This window comes from Schistocerca gregaria, chromosome 1, assembly GCF_023897955.1.
Source record: "Schistocerca gregaria isolate iqSchGreg1 chromosome 1, iqSchGreg1.2, whole genome shotgun sequence".
Taxonomy (NCBI): domain Eukaryota; kingdom Metazoa; phylum Arthropoda; class Insecta; order Orthoptera; family Acrididae; genus Schistocerca; species Schistocerca gregaria.
Genome location: NC_064920.1, coordinates 699,590,987 through 699,611,109, shown reverse-complemented (window position 1 = coordinate 699,611,109; position 20,123 = coordinate 699,590,987). Strand labels below are relative to the sequence as shown.

Genomic DNA, 20,123 nt, shown 5'->3' with positions numbered 1-20,123 from the left:
ACTGACAAATATTACTCCTTTAAGGTGGAATAGAAGCATATTTCTTAACATATTTCGTGATTGTCGGTATTCGAAGTAGGACAACAGCAAATGCTACACTGAAACATCAAACCAACAGATCAAATCAGTAAAAGTGTCTCGTTTACCATTACTACATATACTCTTAAGTCTTTGATAACACTTTCCGTAGCAAGCTCCTTTCGTAAATGGCAGGGTGGGACATGATGCCTGTCTGGAGTACGTGTCTGCCCACAAATTTGACAGGTTGTGTTCATCTACGTTTGGTCTAAGATTACTTCTGGAACTTTGCGTGGCTCACACTGTTAGCTGCTCCATACATACGTTTCTACTTTAGAGTTGTAGATTCCCATACAATAGACTGAATGAATGAACTCCAGGCCTAAGGCAGGCGTGGTATTAGACGTAATAGGCGTACTTCAAGTACATCCCTACAGAATTCGTATAAGTCTTCATGTTGCTGATACATGTACCTAATTACAATTCTATCACGATACGGTGAAGACTGTGGCATGGTAAGTTACTTATACATCATCCCCACTCATGGATTAGGCCGTAGACGTGTTCCGACTGGCCGACTGCGTAAGTACGCAGAGTGACCTATGATTGTGGGCGATGTGATCACATCATCTCGCCAATCCCTTCAGCCGCTATTGCCAGTAGATAAATCCTGCTGGTGCTGCTGCTTGTTATTTCAACCAGCTCCTCATGGATCCCGCTGCAGATCTCTTTACCTTGAATATCCAAGGAGATACCGGGAAGCGAACCCGGGTCCTTCCGCACCAAGTGCAGAGACGTCAATCATTTGGCTACGAAGGTGCCTTATATTTTAGAACACTTTTCTGCCGAAAGCCATACAGGAACTGATTTGTAGAATAAAGATGGGTCGCATTAACTTTCATTTTCTGTTACAAATTATCTTCAAATATATTATACACAGACACAGTGTTATGTACGTCCTACTTGGTTTTCAAGTTCATTGATCTGACTACTACAGCTGGTAGTTTCCCGTTTGAAAGGTTCCGAGAATTAATGAATGTGAGGTAGAAGCGTTAGCTCTGTGGTAAGTGAAATTTATAAGCAATGTACTGAAACAATGCAAAAATTTGTGGAACAAACTTTCTTATGCGATTTTTTAGTATACTTGGTGTTTCTAACGTAGCCTGAAATTTATATTTTGTAGGGACTGTCAATTACATTAACTGGCCTACTTCTCGTAAGACCTAATGAAACGCAGATATTTTAGTGAGATAAACATCCATTGGACTTAAATTACTGTTTCTGAGGGCCGGAGAGGATATTGGCAAATAATGCAGTCTGTCACGGAAAGTTCCTAAGATATTCGCTCTGCGTACCGTGAGACATTCCATTTAACACACGAAGTTTTGCTGTGGAATTTTTTGCGATGGGAAATCCCTATTTCAGTCTCCTTTCCGGGCTTGTATTCCATGCCAGAGGGTAAAATGATTTCTATGCATTTCGCTAGTTAAACAGTGCTGTGTTCGTCTTGCTCTTAAGAATCTCTAAGCATAGGTAAAGAGATGACGAACGAGGGAGGGGAGACAATTTTTGTCAAACGGCCCATGCAACGAAGAATGAATACTTTGTTCATTTTCCTTTCCGTAGAAACCTTCATTTTAGAACACATTTGCGTTTTGGAACACAAAATGTAAATAGGTACTAGAAGAAGGGAAACAAAAGCTCCGGTCGAGATTCCTTCCTTCAATAAACATTCTATTAGAGGCCGACTATTAGCTCAGTTTTTCGAAAGAAAGATTGAGGGATTGGAACATAGCGTTATTCGATGAACATCTGACATCTGTGTTAACTCATCAACGAAATATGTGGAAAATCTACATTACGATGGCTAAGGCTTTATTCGTGAGTTACCTGGAGGAAACAACCATGCTCCAAAGGCGACATGAAAGCAGCAACTGACTAAGTGCTTGATTTTTTTCTTGTTTTTCTTTTTTGTAGGACAGAGGGTGGACGTACGATATCATCTACATCTACATCTACATGACTACTCTGCAATTCACATTTAAGTGCTTGGCAGAGGGTTCATCGAACCACAATCATACTATCTCTCTACTATTCCACTCCCGAACAGCGAGCGGGAAAAACGAACACCTAAACCTTTCTGTTCGAGCTCTGATTTCTCTTATTTTATTTTCATGATCATTCCTACCTATGTAGGTTGGGCTCAACAAAATATTTTCGCATTCGGAAGAGAAAGTTGGTGACTGAAATTTCGTAAAAAGGTCTCGCCGCGACGAAAAACGTCTATGCTGTAATGACTTCCATCCCAACTCGTGTATCATATCTGCCACACTCTCTCCCCTATAACGCGATAATACAAAACGAGCTGCCCTTCTTTGCACCCTCTCGATGTCCTCCGTCAATCCCACCTGGTAAGGATCCCACACCGCGCAGCAATATTCTAACAGAGGACGAACGAGTGTAGTGTAAGCTGTCTCTTTAGTGGACTTGTTGCATCTTCTAAGTGTCCTGCCAATGAAACGCAACCTTTGGCTCGCCTTCCCGACAATATTATCTATGTGGTCCTTCCAACTGAAGTTGTTTGTAATTTTAACACCCAGGTACTTAGTTGAATTGACAGCCTTGAGAATTGTACTATTTATCGAGTAATCGAATTCCAACGGATTTCTTTTGGAACTCATGTGGATCATCTCACACTTTTCGTTATTTAGCGTCAACTGCCACCTGACACACCATACAGCAATCTTTTCTAAATCGCTTTGCAGCTGATACTGGTCTTCGGATGACCTTACTAGACGGTAAATTACAGCATCATCTGCGAACAACCTAAGAGAACTGCTCAGATTGTCACCCAGGTCATTTATATAGATCAGGAACAGTAGAGGTCCCAGGACGCTTCCCTGGGGAACACCTGATATCACTTCAGTTTTACTCGATGATTTGCCGTCTATTACTACGAACTGCGACCTTCCTGACAGGAAATCACGAATCCAGTCGCACAACTGAGACGATACCCCATAGCTCCGCAGCTTGATTAGAAGTCGCTTGTGAGGAACGGTGTCAAAAGCTTTCCGGAAATCTAGAAATACGGAATCAACTTGAGATCCCCTGTCGATAGCGGCCATTACTTCGTGCGAATAAAGAGCTAGCTGCGTTGCACAAGAGCGATGTTTTCTGAAGCCATGCTGATTACGTGTCAATAGATCGTTCCCTTCGAGGTGATTCATAATGTTTGAATACAGTATATGCTCCAAAACCCTACTGCAAACCGACGTCAATGATATAGGTCTGTAGTTAAATGGATTACTCCTACTACCCTTCTTGAACACTGGTGCGACCTGCGCAATTTTCCAATCTGTAGGTACAGATCTATCGGTGAGCGAGCGGTTGTATATGAGTGCTAAGTAGGGAGCTATAGTATCAGAGTAATCTGAAAGGAACCTAATCGGTATACAATCTGGACCTGAAGACTTGCCCGTATCAAGCGATTTGAGTTGCTTCGCAACCCCTAAGGTATCTACTTCTAAGAAACTCATGCTAGCAGATGTTCGTGTTTCAAATTCTGGAATATTCCATTCGTCTTCCCTGGTGAAGGAATTTCGGAAAACTGCGTTCAATAACTCCGCTTTAGCGGCGCAGTCGTCGATAACAGTACCATCGGCACTGCGCAGCGAAGGTATTGACTGTGTCTTGCCGCTTGTGTACTTTACATACGACCAGAATTTCTTCGGATTTTCTACCAAATTTCGAGACAATGTTTCGTTGTGGAACCTATTAAAGGCATCTCGCATCGAAGTACGTGCCAAATTTCGCGCGTCTGTAAATTTTAGCCCATCTTCAGGATTTCGCGTTCTTCTGAACTTCGCATGCTTTTTCCGTTGCCTCTGCAACAGCGTTCGGACCTTTTTTGTGTACCACGGGGGATCCGTTCCATCTCTTACCAATTTATGGGGTATGAATATCTCAATTGCTGTTGCTACTATATCTTTGAATTTGAGCCACATCTCGTCTACATTCGCATAGTCAGTTCGGAAGGAATGGAAATTGTCTTTTAGGAAGGCTTCTAGTGGTACTTTATCCGCTTTTTTAAATAAAATTATTTTGCGTTTGTTTCTGATGGATTTGGAAGAAATGGTATTGAGCCTAGCTACAATGACCTTGTGATCACTAATCCCTGTATCAGTCATGATGGTCTCTATCAGCTCTGGATTGTTTGTGGCCAAGAGGTCAAGTGTGTTTTCGCAACCATTTACAATTCGCGTGGGTTCGTGGACTAACTGCTCTAAATAATTTTCGGAGAATGCATTTAGGACAATCTCGGAAGACGTTTTGTGCCTACCACCGGTTTTGAACAAGTATTTTTGCCAACATACCGAGGGTAGGTTGAAGTCCCCACCAACTATAACCGTATGAGTGGGGTATTTATTTGTTACGAGACTCAAACTTTCTCTGAACTGTTCCGCAACTGTATCATCGGAGTCTGGGGGTCGGTAGAAGGAGCCAATTATTAACTTAATTCGGCTGTTAAGTATAACCTCCACCCACACCAATTCGCACAGAGTATCTACTTCGACTTCACTACAAGATAAACCACTACTGACAGACACCAACACTCCACCACCAATTCTGCCTAATCTATCTTTCCTGAACACCGTCTGAGACTTCGTAAAAATTTCTGCAGAACTTATTTCAGGCTTTAGCCAGCTTTCTGTACCTATAACGATATCCGCTTCTGTGCTTTCTATTAGCGCTTGAAGCTCAGGGACTTTTCCAGCGCAACTACAACAGTTTACAACTATAATTCCGACTGTTCCTTGATCCAAGCACGTCCTGTAATTGCCAAGCACCCTTTGACATTGCAGCCCATCCCGCACTTTCCCGAGGCCTTCTAACCTAAAAAACCGCCCAGTCCACGCCACACAGCCTCCGCTACCCGTGTAGCCGCCAGCTGAGTGTAGTGAACTCCTGACCTATTCAGCGGAACCCGAAACCCCACCACCCTATGGCGCAAGTCAAGGAATCTGCAGCCAATACGGTCGCAAAACCGTCTGAGCCTCTGATTCAGACCATCCACCCGGCTCTGCACCAAAGGTCCGCAGTCGGTTCTGTCAACGATGCTGCAGATGGTGAGCTCTGCCTTCATCTCATAAGCAAGACCGGCAGCCTTCACCAAATCAGATAGCCGCTGGAATCCAGAGAGAATTTCCTCAGATCCAAAGCGACACACGTCATTAGTGCCGACATGTGCCACCACCTGCAGCTGGCTGCACCCTGTGCTCTTCATGGCATCCGGAAGGACCCTTTCCACATCAGGAATGACTCCTCCCGGAATGCACACGGAGTGCACACTGGATTTCTTCCCCTCCTTAGCCGCCATATCCCTAAGGGGCCCCATTACGCGCCTAACATTGGAGCTCCCAACTACCAGTAAGCCCAACCTCTGCGATTGCCCGGACCTTGAAGGCTGAGAATGATCCTCTGAAACAGGGCAGGCAGCTGCATCTGGCTCAGCCAGAGACAGTGCCTGAAACCGGTTTGTCAGACGCACCGGGGAGGCTTTCTGGTCAGCTTCCGGGGACGCCTTTCGCTGCCTGCCACGCCTTGGAACGACCTCCCAATCAACCACAGGCGAGGGCTCAGCTCCACTGCGGGCAGCAACCGGGGCAACCACAGCGGCAGACCGATCTGGGGACAGACGGGATGAGGTTGACATCCCCGTGATACCCGAGTCCGGCTCCCCACAGTGGTGCCCATTGGCAACAGCCTCAAGCTGCGCGACCGAAGTCAGCGCCGATTGCAGCTGTGAGCGAAGGGATGCCAAGTCAGCCCTCATCCGAACACAGCAATCGCAGTCCCTGTCCATTCTAATCGATGTTTAACAACAGTTACTGAAACACGAGTCGGTGCCTAGATAACACAAGCGGAACACGCAAAGAATGTATCAACTAACCTGTACAAATGCCTAACGACTGCGCTACAATCTGCTGAATTTACGATTACAGTAACTAAAACTCGAAACTGCACCTCCTATACGAAACTCACACGCAATTTAAATAAGAATCTACGAAGTAAACACTAAAGCGCGATGCTACAACTGTCAAATACTATAATACGCCCGAAATATATGAATTAAACAACACTGTCCATTCCAATGAAGCTGAAAAACCAAATTAAGTACGTGGCCTCGTTAAATTTCTTGTACTGTTTGATGAATGTATGTAATAGATACAAACTGATAGAAAAAGACACAGGCAAAAAATAGTCGATGGGAAAGATTCGGCGTCTTGCACGGCTACGAGCGTCGACGCGATCCGTTCAGTTTGAAATGCGCTTATCGTCTACCATTGCCTTACTGCGGCAGCTTGTATTTGTGTGTCTAAGTGAATATCGAAGGGCATTAGCTAACGAAACGAAAGCTAATCCCATGTAGCTCTGAGGAACGTAATAAAAAAATACCATAGCCTCGAAAAAAAGCGTACAAAATTTTCTGTTGGTATTGAGGAACTGGCTGGTAGAACCTCAGAGAATAGCGACCGTACACAATACACGCAATGGTCTTTTGTATAGAAGAAAGGCCGTGAAGCGTACAGGCATCGCACGCCAGTAGCCTTGGCCCGATAAGGGCGAGCCGTCGCTGTCACGCGATGCAGCAACAGGGCACCGCGGTCACAGCCATAACCTGTTGATACGTGACAGGTACCAGCCTACCCGCGTTTCCAATCTTATCACCGCCACATGTGGCTATCGATCTGTCCATTAACGGCTGTCCGTCGTTGTCCTTGGAGTTTGGGATAATATTTCTTTTTTACTTTTCATTTCCCCACTTCATGGCGTAGAGCGGCCTATTTTAGATCCGTTGTATTATATTGAGCAGTGGCTCTTTTCAACCCATCGCCAGCCGAGCTAGTTGTGGGATGTTCGGGGTTCCCAATTGGGGAAAAAAATGGGAGAGGATTACAAGTTCCGGGGCCGCCACGTTTATTATGCTACGCGTCGACCTCTCCTACAAAGAGTTAGCATGGTCGTTACGATACGAAACTCCTCTTCAGGAGAAACATTTCAAATCCGTATCTAGCCGTCCCAGTAAGTTTTTCCATGGCTCCATATAGGCAGGGACACGTGATGTGGTTCTTTCAATAGCTCCATGTTCAAAATCATTCCACATGTTTGTCCAAACAAACTAGAGTTTCGTCTCGGAATGCTTAGCTGCTTTTAGTAATGCTTTCTCGTAGACTATTTATCCTACCTGATATTTCTTCCTTTCGCATTTCATTACATCTATCCGTATTTTTCACCTTTCGGTATTATAGCATTTAGATGCTTCGAGTTCCCTCTTTATTCCACTTATCCCTACCCGCCCTTCAGTTTGATTCAGTACTGCGCTACCAGATGTGAATTTTTACTAATTATTCGAAATATGGGCTAACTTGTACAGCGGTATCTCCAAGTTTAACATGTTAACAGACGTTTTCGTCGCTTCTGTTACCCTCCATTGCTCATGTCTATGTTATGTCAATATTAGTGTCTATTTTCTTGCCCAGCATATGGAGTATGTTTATGCAGGTTTCGTAGTTGTAGTATCGACTTTGAAATTACCACTGGGGAATGGCCTTGTATTTTGTTCATAGTATCGAACAACGAAGTACAACAGAATTAGTGAAAAGGGGAAGAATGTAAAAATAGCACAATCGGCAACAAATATAATACATTAATGTTGAAAACAATTCGTCCATCTTTCATACAAGCATTAAAAATATGGACTTGTGCACTATTAAAATAGCCCGCTCAGTTAGCCGTGCGGTCTAGCGTACTGTTTTCCCGGCGGGTTAGTGTCGAGGCCCGGTGTGCCGGCCAGCCTGTGGGTGGTTCTGAAGGCGGTTTTCCATCTGCGTCGGCGAATGCGAGCTGGTTCCCCTTATTCCGCCTCAGTTACACTCTGTCGGCGATTGCTGCGCAAACACTTTCTCCACGTACACGTACTCTTCCACGCAAACATTGCGTTAACATTCATCTGGTGTGAGACGAGACGTTCCCAGGGTGGGTGGGGGTGGGGGTGGGTGGAGGGGGAGGGTGTGTCTACTGGGGGCCGAAACGCAAAATAAACAATAACCCTGTGTTCGGTGTGGGGGCGGCGGTGGGGTGAGTGGACTGCTGTAGGCTGTTGTGGGGTTGTGTACCACTAGGGCTACTGCGTGGACGAAGCCTCTCCATCGTTTCTAGGTCCCACTTCCATACCATGCAATACAATCCTATTAAAATATATGAATATTACGTACACCAAATAATGTTGAACAGCTTGTTAAAATTATCATAAAACACCATAATAACAAATACTGTGTGCAGCAATTCAAATCTAGGAAATCGATTTATGTCACGAGAACTTACATGTCAGTCGTGTTGTGAGAACCAGGACGACTACTGAGACATTCCAGGTGGCGGTATTTAAACAGAGGGGACAGGCAGATAGATAAAAACTGATAACATACTTTAAAAGTAAATGAAAGTACAGAATACAATAGTATTTAAAGGCTTAACGTGGGTGCATAATAAAGAGACTTGTAAAAGTGCGCTGCAGTCATGGACTGTACGGCTGGTCCCGGCGGAGGTTCGAGGCCTCCCTCGGGCGTGCGTGTGCGTGTCCTTAGGATAATTTAGGTTCAGTAGTGTGTAAGCTTAGGGACTGATGACCTTAGCAGTAAAGTCCCATAAGATTTCACACATATTTGAACATTTTGTAAAAATGTGCTATTGCGAAAAAAGAAGAACAGGCGACGTTCAGAGACCCAACGATGCACGAAAAGTCTATCTAGGAAAACAACGATGGCAAACAGACGGATACAATAAAGGGTGCGTACGAACACCATGTTAATACAACATGTGGTCATGAGGAACTGATTCTGGTCTGTTGTTTACAATAAATGCACAAACGATATTATGTAATAGCAACGTAACAGTGCTGGAATTAATTACATTATAATACATCAAACACAGTCTGAAAGAAAAACAGAAAGACAACATTCTTTTTATTTTTTTGTTTGGTAAGAATATCCATCTCATGGTCGTAAATTATAATTTCCTCCAAGTTGTTCATACTGTTAAGTTTCTCCATTTATGCACAATTTGATGTTATGGGCAATATTAGTGGAACTATGCCCTCTTGAAATTCATTAATAAGCGATGGTGGGTTTGTCTTCTGCACTTTTCCTTCCTACTTATGTATGTTCTTTGAATCTAGTTGTAAAATTCCTGCCTGTCTGGCAAAGTTGTTTTTAGTTTTAATATTGTGTATAAGCAGTCGATGAAGTCTTATGGGCTTCGAAGGCAATTCTGGAACGTTCTCGTAAAGAGAAGCGTGATGAATTTTAACCTTCCTGCAGCAGCATCGCTAAATTTTGTTGCCTTACTTTGAAGAAAACTGGAGCTTCTGTCTTTGTGTCAATACTCTATCGTCTTTTCATTCATCGTAGGGCCTCTGCACGTCGTCTGTTGGCCTTTGTCTTTTCCTAATATTACATTTTACATCTTTTTATCTGTCCATGTTAATCTTTTAAACACCATTCTATTTTGTATTTTATCACACTTTTAAAGAATTTGATCATATCGCTAGCCTCTACCTGCTTACCTACATACTCCCTTCAGGTCACTGTAAACGGCTTCTTGTGACACTTCTCAGCAATCATTCAGTCTTCCCACTGTAAGACTGACATGTAAGTTCATGTGAGATTTCGTTTATTATGGATAACCTCATAGAATATTTATGCTATTATGGTGTTTTTATTATATTCACTGACAAAGTGTGTGAACGAGTTGTTTGTTGTTTATGCCGGTCGCTACACTAATCTCTATTTGACCAATTCTGTTATACTCTGTCGTTCGATACTACGTGATTTCCATTGGATAATGACCGTCAGGGTCCATTGGGAATGCAATGGCTGTATCAAGCGTGTGGAGATATAGTACAATACCTGACGACTGGAGAACAGGAGACATTGTTCCCGTCTTCAAGAAAGGCAATAAAAGACTTTCTAAAAACTACAGAGGAATAACGTTTATGAGTCATACAGCTAAGATTTTTGAAAGAATTTTACTAAGTCGAATAAGTGAAAAGATAGAAAAGGAGCTGAGTGAAGAACAGCATGGGTTTGGGAAAGGAAGAAGCACGATAGACCTGATATTTTCTATCCGTCATTTGACGGAAAAAAGTTGGGCGTATAACAAAAGGGTGATAATGGTTTTTATAGACATAGAAAAGGCATATGACTCAGTTGACAGGGAAAGACTCTGGGAAGAAATGAAGGAGATATAGAAGATGGATACATTAACGTTATAAAGACAATGTACAGAGGACACAATTGTAGAATTAGAACACCATTGGGTAACTCTGAATACTCTGAAATAAGACAAGGACTTAAGGAAGGAAGTATTCTATCTCCTGCACTTTTTAATGTTGTGATGGAAGGAATGAATAGGGCAGTTAAAGATATACTAAAAGAAAAAGACAAAAAGATGATTTTTGGAGATGATATGGTAATATGGGGTGATAAAGAGGTAGTTGTACAGTGACAGCTTGATGCGTGGAAGGAAATAATGAAAAGGTATGGATTAAAAATAAATAAAGATAAGAGTGAAGTAATTGTATTCGGAAGATAGAAAGGAATCAATGGAAATATTACCTTGAATGGAGAACCCCTCAAAGTGGTAGAAAGTTTCACTTATTTAGGGAGTGAAATATCTAGGGATGGAAGAATAACTAAATTAATAGGAGGTTACAGAAGGGAGGCAATTTCTAGCAAACAATAGAACGTCTGATTTGGAATAATGAGGTGTCAGAAAGAGCAAACCTCTTTATGCATAAGAATTATTACATCCCTATTGTCACCTATGGTGGAGAAATATGGACAATGACAGAAAGGGACTGGAGCAGACTGCAAGCAGGCGAAATGAAATTTCTCAGAGCAGTTAAGGGAAAAAACAAGAATGGACAGAGTAAGGAAAGTAGAGATTAGAAAGGACCTCAAACAAGATAGTATGAGAGAAGAAATTGAAAGAAAGAGATTAAGACGGTATGGGCATGTTAAGAGGATGCATGGGCAGAGACTCCCCAAAATTATGGAAGAACTGAAGATGGATGGGAAAAGACCTAGAGGGCGCCCAAGAACACGATGGAAAATGGGAGTGAAAATCTTTGTAGAAAGGAGAGGTATGACCTGACAGCAAGTGGTGGAAGAAAAGTGGTGGGAGGACTGAGGCAAATGGAGAGTACTCATCAGCACCCAGACCCGGCAGTAGCTGGAGCGGGGTTCGGATATAGATAAATAGATAGATAGATAGATAGATAGATAGAATGTCATTCAGGGCCGAACCTGGCTGTGATTCTTAAAACAGGAACAATAACGCAACTGGTGCTGGTGTTTTATTCAAAATAATATTACTCTCAAGAGCATGTGTCGTACGTCAAGTATCCTCGAATTCCCGATGGAAATTTGAGTTCGGCCAATGTACCCTTATATTAGACACGAACATTAAAAAGCAACCCCTGCCACACTATTTCGTAGTTAGTCACACAATATAAACGTAGGCTCCGTCCTGCATGCAATAATGTTTTCTCCGTCTGATTATGTCAGTCCTCGAGAACAACAAATTCTCTCATAATGGTGTATCAACATTCAGGGAATTGCCAACAGGGAACTCACGAAAAGTTTCACATCGTTGTATCACTAGTTTCTAATCACTATCTAGTGCCTATCCTCTGACCTCTCGTGGAGGGGCGCTGATGCAGATGAACAAGTCGAGAGGTTGAGCGGAGAGTTGTACGGACTAAACTTGCCGTGAGGACGGCTTAGAACTTTCAACTAGACGTGCAGCCCATTCACATGGAATTGGGCTGATGAAGCGATTACCGATAACGTGAGAAGTTGTGGCGGCGTGCAACGGGGTGTACGGAAACTTTGACGGCGAAAGCTATGAAGTTCCTCGCGGTCATTTCCCATCACATTGCTAACGCCGCTGCCTGCAATTGCTCAGCCGGCACACCACCAACAGAAATAGCACGTACCGGTCTGACACCTGGGCTATTCGTACTGCAGACACATGATTCCTAGGCAATACTACTCCTTCCTCATTCTATCCATTATACTGGGTGCCCTGTTTTGGAGTTCAGGTATCAAATATTTAAACCGAATGCAGCTGGTCTGTGAACTGTGTACCATCGGTGGCTGCTGAGGACGGAAGGAAGCTGGGGCAAGCGATGGCCGAAGTGCTCATCTATAAAACCTTCTTTCAGTTTATTCACCACAGGTGAGTAGAAGGGGGAAAATATTAACTTCTATATGCTGGCTGAACAGAGGAAGTTTGCTTCGATGCTCAGAAATTCACTGCTACCATTGGAATACGTTTTATAATTTTATTCGCGCGATTTTCATTTCTTTTTTCACGGAACGTAACCTAAAGCGGCAAGATAAGTAACTATCAGATATGTCAAGCAACGGAAATACTTTGAACTCTTCTGAGAGAGGAAAGGTATGATATAGTTATATTCAACACGTGCTTCTATAGATATCCGAGATCGATCACAACTAATCTGATTTGTTCCAAATCTATTCCTTCAGATCGAAACGGCTTTGTTGTTAATAACCTAAAATATACGTAATGAAAGTGCGTTCTGATGTAAGGTGAAATTGCTTGATATGATCTGTCACTTTTCACATTAATCTTTTTTACTTATATTTACTTTATCATATCTTCATGTAGCTCAAGTTTTTATAATTGGTATTTCTTTTACAATCCATCCCTAGCTTTACTAAAACGTATTTAAAGTCAGATCACCTCTTATTCGGAAAAAAAGAAAAAGAGGCGGATAGCTTCCATCAGCGAACCCTGCAAGACCTCTTACGGGGACACTTGATACTTTAAGTCTTTTGAAACAACTGATGTAATTCTGCTTAAGCAGATCAAAATACAACGTTTCTGTTAACTAATTATAAGGTGTTTTAATTGCTGTTCGTTAATTAAAACGTCAATGAAAATACAGTTATAACTTTCTTAATACTTTTCCTAGACAAATCCGATTTTAGTTTCGTTAAGTTGTGATCAATCGCACTCTTCTGATATACATCACGATACATTCCGTTTCATCTTTGTTTCAGCATTTTCCTAGTGATTTTTTGTTTTGTTTGGTCTTAGTCCCGTTCAAGCCGGTTCAGTCGATATACTAGAACAACTGGCATGCAGTCGAAACCGGATATTTTCAATTGACTTCCATTGACATTTCGAGGCACTGACGAGAAGGACACAGCACGCCGTAACACGATTTCCCAGAAATTTCGCTCAGTGAAGGAGGGGACAAAATAATCGAATACCTATCTCGGCTTATTCATAGATTCTCTACCGTTTCTAGGAAAACGGCGGTCAAAGTTTTCGAGATACTTTGTAGGCCTTCGAATGAGAGAATATACTGAGATGACAAAAGTCATGGGATATCTTCTAATACCGTGTCGGACCTCCTTTAGCCCAGCGTAGTGTAGCAACTCCACGTGGCATGGACTCAACAAAATGTTGGCAGTCCCCTGCAGAGGTATTTAGCCATGCTGCCTCTATAGGCGTCCATAATTGAAGTGTTCTGGTACAGGATTTTGTGCATTAACTGACCTCTCGATTATCTCTCATGAATGCTAGATGGGCTTTATGTCGGGTGATCTGGGTGGCCTATCGACTGCTAAAACATCTAAATTACGTATAAAATTTTGACAGTTCGCTTGTCAGAAGCGGTTGGGGGTGCCTACAGTTAAGTAGAAAGGAGTTCGTTAATATTGAATCCCGTTCCAATGAGCGAAGTTTCAGGGACATGTTCTCCTCTTGAGTCATCTGTATAAATTAACCACCAACGGCAATTTTTGTGTGTAGTGTGTCTTTTCGTACGTGTCCAGGAGGACAGACACTACACATATAAATAGAGGCGCCTTGACAGCAATTGCTCATTCAGTGCAGACACACTTTGTCCTACCTCTTTCGAGAGCCAGCGCGAGGCTGGAGAAAAGACCGAAATGGACAGGGGACGCTATGTATGTAACGTGTGACAAATTGGAAATTTGAGTTGGACGTGAAGCGTGCTCGGATAGTCGACGCAAATAAGAAGACTAGTACGTGAGCGTCGAAAAAACGATTTTTTTAAAATTTTTGTCTCAAAAATGCTCTGTAGTTTCCTGTCATGCAGACAGCTCGGTTAAATTTGTCCTCACGATCCTTTAGTCTCTAATGCTTTGCTAACGCAAGTTTATTTGAGAAGTAATTACGTGGTAGAACTCAAAACCGTAATAAGAGTTCTAACAACTGTATACGGGAACCAATACCAAAAATCGTTCTGATAGGCCAAAATACTGTGAAAATTTGTGTACTAGATGCTCTGGTATTTTTCAATGATGATTCAGTGTCCAGGTTTAAGGTTATGGAATTGAGTGCCTGGAGGACTGTGTAAGCAAACAACTTCAGTTACCACTGACTGCAAGAGGCTCTTCGAAGCAGAGAAATCAGAACTGGAAGCCACCAGAGAAACAAGAATAAACAGCATGAAAAAGAAAAGGGAGGGAGAACAAGAACAGAAACAAGGTTCATGTGGACCTGGGATGCATTAGCATTACGCAAGGTAGGCAGAGAAACAAGATACAACTTTAATTTACCGAAAATTCACTTTTTTGATGTTCTGGTATGCAGTGATTAAAATCTATTAAAGGTAGAGGGCGAAGTTCTGTATTATGTCTCAAAGCATACGTAACAGACCATTCTTGTGAATAAGTTTGTGAACTGCGGAAAGCGAAACTCAGCTTTTTTACTGAAATTTCTGATAATCATTACTTTAAAAATATTAGAACCGTAACTTATGAGAGTACCCACTAGAAGAAAAGCAACAGCCTCACCTGAAGGAGGGCACTTGGGTGGTTGTGATGGGTCTTTATACGATATCGGCAAGTGTAGCGATGCAGCCTTTTGCGGAGCTACAGATGTGCAAGTTTTCAAGCACGCACAAAGACATTACCTTGCAACACTGTTGAACGACTACATACATATTCACAACAGAATATGAAAGATATAAGAAAGGAAACGACTTCGCTTAGCTCACATGACAATTGTCTATCTTGTATGTATTGTAGGCAACATACTTCGAAACATAATGAAAACACACAGAAAACAATACGGTTATGAAATATATTGTATATTAATTATTATTTAATTCATAAAACAGAACAAATTACTCTGCACGTAAGTGAGAGAGCTCTGTCTGATAATTTTGCTGTTGTTTGTTCTCGTTTTCGGGCTGTTTTAATTATTTGCTGAAACAGACTTCTTGATCTGGGGAACTACGAACAGCGAACTCCAAGAGGTGACCTCATAATCCTCAGCACTCAGACTAAGTAATAAAAGAAATGTTTTGGTGCTACTTTTACATAACTGCTTTTAATTTGTTCGGAATTTGTGTTCGTACAGCAAATAAACCGGGAAGTTAAAAAATGTGTACTTAAACATTTAATATTTTCCAATGGTTTCTAATATTTTGGAACTTTATTTACCCGACATCGTATTCTTCATTGATAAACCGCCTCAGTACCAAACCTAGTATATCTAAAAAAATATCGGAACAACGAGTCAGCGTTAAACAATAAAGTATCAAATATAAGGGCCAATACTTTGTTTAGGCTGAGATATTACAGACTATGAAGTTTGCTACTCATACAGAGCGATTTAAACTGCCAAATGCACGTCATATAGTACACGAAAAAAAATGGCACTGTTGTCTTTCTGACTGTGGCGTTTCCGCGCTTTCCTGAGTGGCGCACGAAACGTGACATTTCAGACCAACCATTATTGTCGCTTCCATTGATGTGACAACAGAGGTGTCGTTGCTGGTTGTTACACTAAACAATTTAATCTTAGGTTTTTAATCAGACTAAAAACAAAAAAAATAAACGTCAGGTACTACATACGTAGTCAGGCCTAGATCTGGATAAAATGTGAAGGAATAGGCTTATCAGAAAACGGTTGGAAAAGCCACGCTATAATATTGTGGTCGGAAGCACCAAGTTGACGTCACGAGTCACAGAACTCCAAGGTCTGAAAATCTACGACACCTAACAACTGCCGTCGGTATTTCCGTCTCAGAGAAATAACGAAACTCATTGTCGTATCGATGTCATGAAGTAAGACTATAATAAATTTTGTTTCAGTCAACATTAAGATGGCAACTTTTTTATTCATCTTTCCATAGGAGATACTTCCATTAATGAAGTTCATATCGCTGATTTGCGAGGGATATTGCAAGCAGCTCGCTGTACTAGTTTGATGGAAGTTGGAATAAACTTATGATCTATCTTACATAACAAAGAAGGCCAGTTTAGTCACTGAATGGTGCAAATCCCATGGCTGTAGATAGTTTACACAAATTCATTAACTGCTAGCTGCAGTTTTAAATGTTACACGTATTCCATGAAAAGTATCTATTTGCTAAGGGCTGAAATGTAAGCGATACTATAAACTCTTAAACTGAAATCATAGGATACTTCCAGAAATCATGTTATAAGGCTTCCAACACTTCATATCTCGCATCTATGGGAAGCCTTGAAGCTAACATTTTAGGTACTGACAAAAAATTACTGATGACATTCAAACCGAAAGCATAAAGAATACTACGTGTGTTTCAACTACTTACGCTTTTGTAGTATCATCCGTTGTGCTCTTTTCCCATGATTTAGGAGGGACAATCGAGATATAAACGTTTATGAACCGCTGTTTCGACATTGGTTGGTGTGCAAACGATCATGATTTAATGCTGAGTCACGATACATAGATACAAAAACAAATCATCTAAATGCAACTCAGAGTATATCATAACAAATCGGTGATTTTTTTAGTCTCTGACTTTTTTTTTAGTTCAGTGGTTATCTTAGATTGTGTCGACTAACTACTTGCAACCAGCATTTTCTGTTAAATATATCCATTAGTCTTAGTGAGAGGGAATCTTTTTCGTCAGATTAACCAGTTCTGTACGGAAATCCGCTTATATTTTTCTATGTCACTTATCTGACCGTGGAATTACCTTTCGATCTGATACACAGAAACCATGCACTGAGAAGGTGTCACGTTACGGGATACATTCTTGATAGTTTCTTTACGAACAGAACGATAAATTAATTTTTAAATCAGGCAACACAGCGCGATATCCTTTACTTCCTTGTGATTGAGAATTCAATAATGATGTACCACATGGGGAAGATATTTCACTTCACCACATCTGACCATCAGCTTATTGACGGAAATGGCGCATATGAATCGCGCAGAGATACTGCATATCTAAGATTCTACGAGAAAAAATAACACTGTGGGTAACATTTTATGCGACTAGTTATGAGTTCGAGTCTATCTTACACCTTATTTCTTTCGGAAACGCTTCCCTGGGGCGGTGCGGACTATGTATTATGGTGGGGAAAATTCGACCATACGCCATTAACGAAGTCAATAAACGTATTTTTCACATTAACAAAACCTCTTATGTAAAAGCGATTTGCAAAGAGAGGCTTCCTTCTTTTGTTAGCGAACTCAGCACCGTCTTAATTTTTTCCACTGTTTAGTGAATTACTGACACGTGGGCGGAAACTAATGACTTGCTAATGACTATCACATTTTTGTTGTTTTTCCGAAGGGCAGTTAGCAAACATATTAGCTCCCGTCTTCAACAATGCCGGTTTTAGAGAATTTGAAATTCTTTTCAAACAAGAAAACAAAATACCGAGGGAGTGGGCATTCGAATTTATAAATTGGCATACGATTCCCTTGACAAATATTTTAAAACTAGAAGTCAGGAAATCCAATATCAGAATGACACATTAACTTTGTTATGGTGGCTACCAATCATAAGAAAACCGCAAACAACTTTTCCAGGCCCTTTCCTACGTCTTACGTTGCTGCAGCGGATAGAACAATCCCTCGAGTCATTTTTAACATTATTACAAAACGAGTCATCCAAAGAACAGAATCAGCCTCACCGTTTCTGGCGAAATTATTTTAAAGCTCCATAAGCTGCTTACCGGTCTAATAACGTCGCTCTAACTGGAATCGTCTTTAAAAAAAAAAATAAAAACATTCACACAGTCATCCGTATCTTCATTCTCACTAGGAATATCTGAATAATCTTCTCCAAAAACCTCAGTAAGTATTCCAGATTCACTCTTTTTCATCCATTTCCTGAACAGGGCCATCTCCAAAAGCAGGTGAAAGTTCAAGATGAAAATAGTAACTTTTTGAAATCTCAAAATATATTACCAGAATGAGATTTTCACTCTGCAGCGGAGTGTGCGCTGATATGAAATTTCCTAACAGATTAAAACTGTGTGCCGGACCAAGACCAACTCGAGTTATAGTCTCGGTCCGGGCCACAGTTTTCATCGCCCAGGAAGATTGTAAGAAGTCCATGATTAAGGAATTTGTTGCTAGCGCACTCGAGCAGATGTAGTGTCGATGGATTGCTCACGCGCTACCTGCGATATGTAAGCTATATGAGAATCTCAGACCAAAGAGCAGTGTTGACTGCAGTAGGAACTGTGTAGCAGTTGGAGTAAGTAGTAGCTTGCAGTCGTGTGTATGGAGTTAGGCTGGGCCGCTGCTAGGGAGCGAAGGCAGAGCCTGAGCGTTGTAGGATAAGGAAAAGCAGCCTCGCGCAAATGTAGTATTGTTATTTTAAGTCCCATGTAAGTGATTTTAAAAAAATCGCTTAATAACAATCTTTCTCATAAAAAGTAACTTTTGACAATCATTCATTTCAATTTAAAGAATTTACTAATTTCTCCGATCCTTGGTCATCCCGATTATTGAAAAGAAAAATCAGTTGTTTCCTTTTATATAAGACAAATCTATCGGCCAGCATTGCGCTGAGCTGCGCCAGAAAATTTTCTTATAGGAGCAGCGTTATCCGGCGACCTTATTGAGGTAAGAATTTTCAATTTTTTCAGAATGATCTTTCAGGGCCATGACGCACGACTGCTGACATCCAAAATTTACCAGTTTAAATTCATAGTCAATTGTTGAAAGATTATAAGTGAGTCACAATTCTTTATTGAGAGATTAGTCACTGTTTTATTATTGATAGGCTACGCAATTTAATTGAGAGGTTAGTTACATTGTATTATTGGTAGGTTACGAAATTTTACTGTTGGGAGGTTTTGGAGTGTATCTGTTGGAAGGTTACGCTGAATGTGAATGAAATAAATAATTATGTTGTTTTTACTGTTCAGAGGTTACGGAATTTTTTCTATTGGGAGGTTACACATGTCGACAACCGGAAAGGATCGTATTTTTGTGAATATCTGAGAAGTAGTCAGTTATATATCTGCTCTTATTTACTTAATTTTAAATGTAGTTTGCATCTGGCGCAACGCATTTACTAACTTGTCACTCTTCCTTTCACAGATCATCGGCAATTTATTGCTCTTTGTAGTAATTATATTTGTTCCAATGTTGCTTTGTCTTTGTTTGATTTTGTGCTTAACATTTATTTGTGAAAAACTGCTAACAGTACATGGCGATGTGCAATGAGTGAAAAAGCCGACTCGAATAATTTGACTGATACTAGCGACACTCAGTGTAATAGTGATAATCCTCTACAGATAATCAGTGCGTGCCGATCACTAGTAATGATATTGATCCTAATGATGAGCAAACAAATTCAATTATGTCCACCGTAAATGTAACAATTGATGACGCGGCTCGTTCCGTTACAATGAACGCTTTCCAGTTTGACACGCCTGATTTGCAAAATATACGTAGCGAACAGGTAATTGTTTCTGACGAAGGTGAACAATATACACAGAACACGTCAAGATTATTTGATTCCGATGTAGTGACCAACAGTGCACATCCGATTGGCAAACCTTTTTGTCAATCAGACAATGACCAAATGGTTACCGGTACACAAAACGTGACTCATGCACATACACGATCACACAGCACAGAGAATACAGCCGCTAATTTTGGCATGGATCGCGTTATGGCATTATTGCTACAACTTAATGAAAATCTCAAACAGATTAAGTAAAAACTTGACACCTCTACTGAATAGCTTA

At 41.2% G+C, this 20,123-nt stretch overlaps 1 protein-coding gene across 3 annotated transcripts in view; it reads right to left on the bottom strand.

Moving 5' to 3' along the window:
• The window catches only part of LOC126365268 (adenomatous polyposis coli protein-like), a 460,427-nt gene that overhangs the window by 205,985 nt on the left and 234,319 nt on the right, over nt 1–20,123 (bottom strand). The window contains exon 1 of one of the 3 annotated variants that reach the window (XM_050008129.1): nt 16,718–16,892. The exons of the other annotated variants lie outside the window; for them this stretch is intronic. Within the exon in view, the coding sequence (XP_049864086.1) occupies nt 16,718–16,806 (89 nt within the window). The 5' untranslated portion in view covers nt 16,807–16,892. Of the gene's footprint in view, nt 1–16,717; nt 16,893–20,123 lie in introns of those variants that run through there. 3 annotated transcript variants of the gene reach the window in all.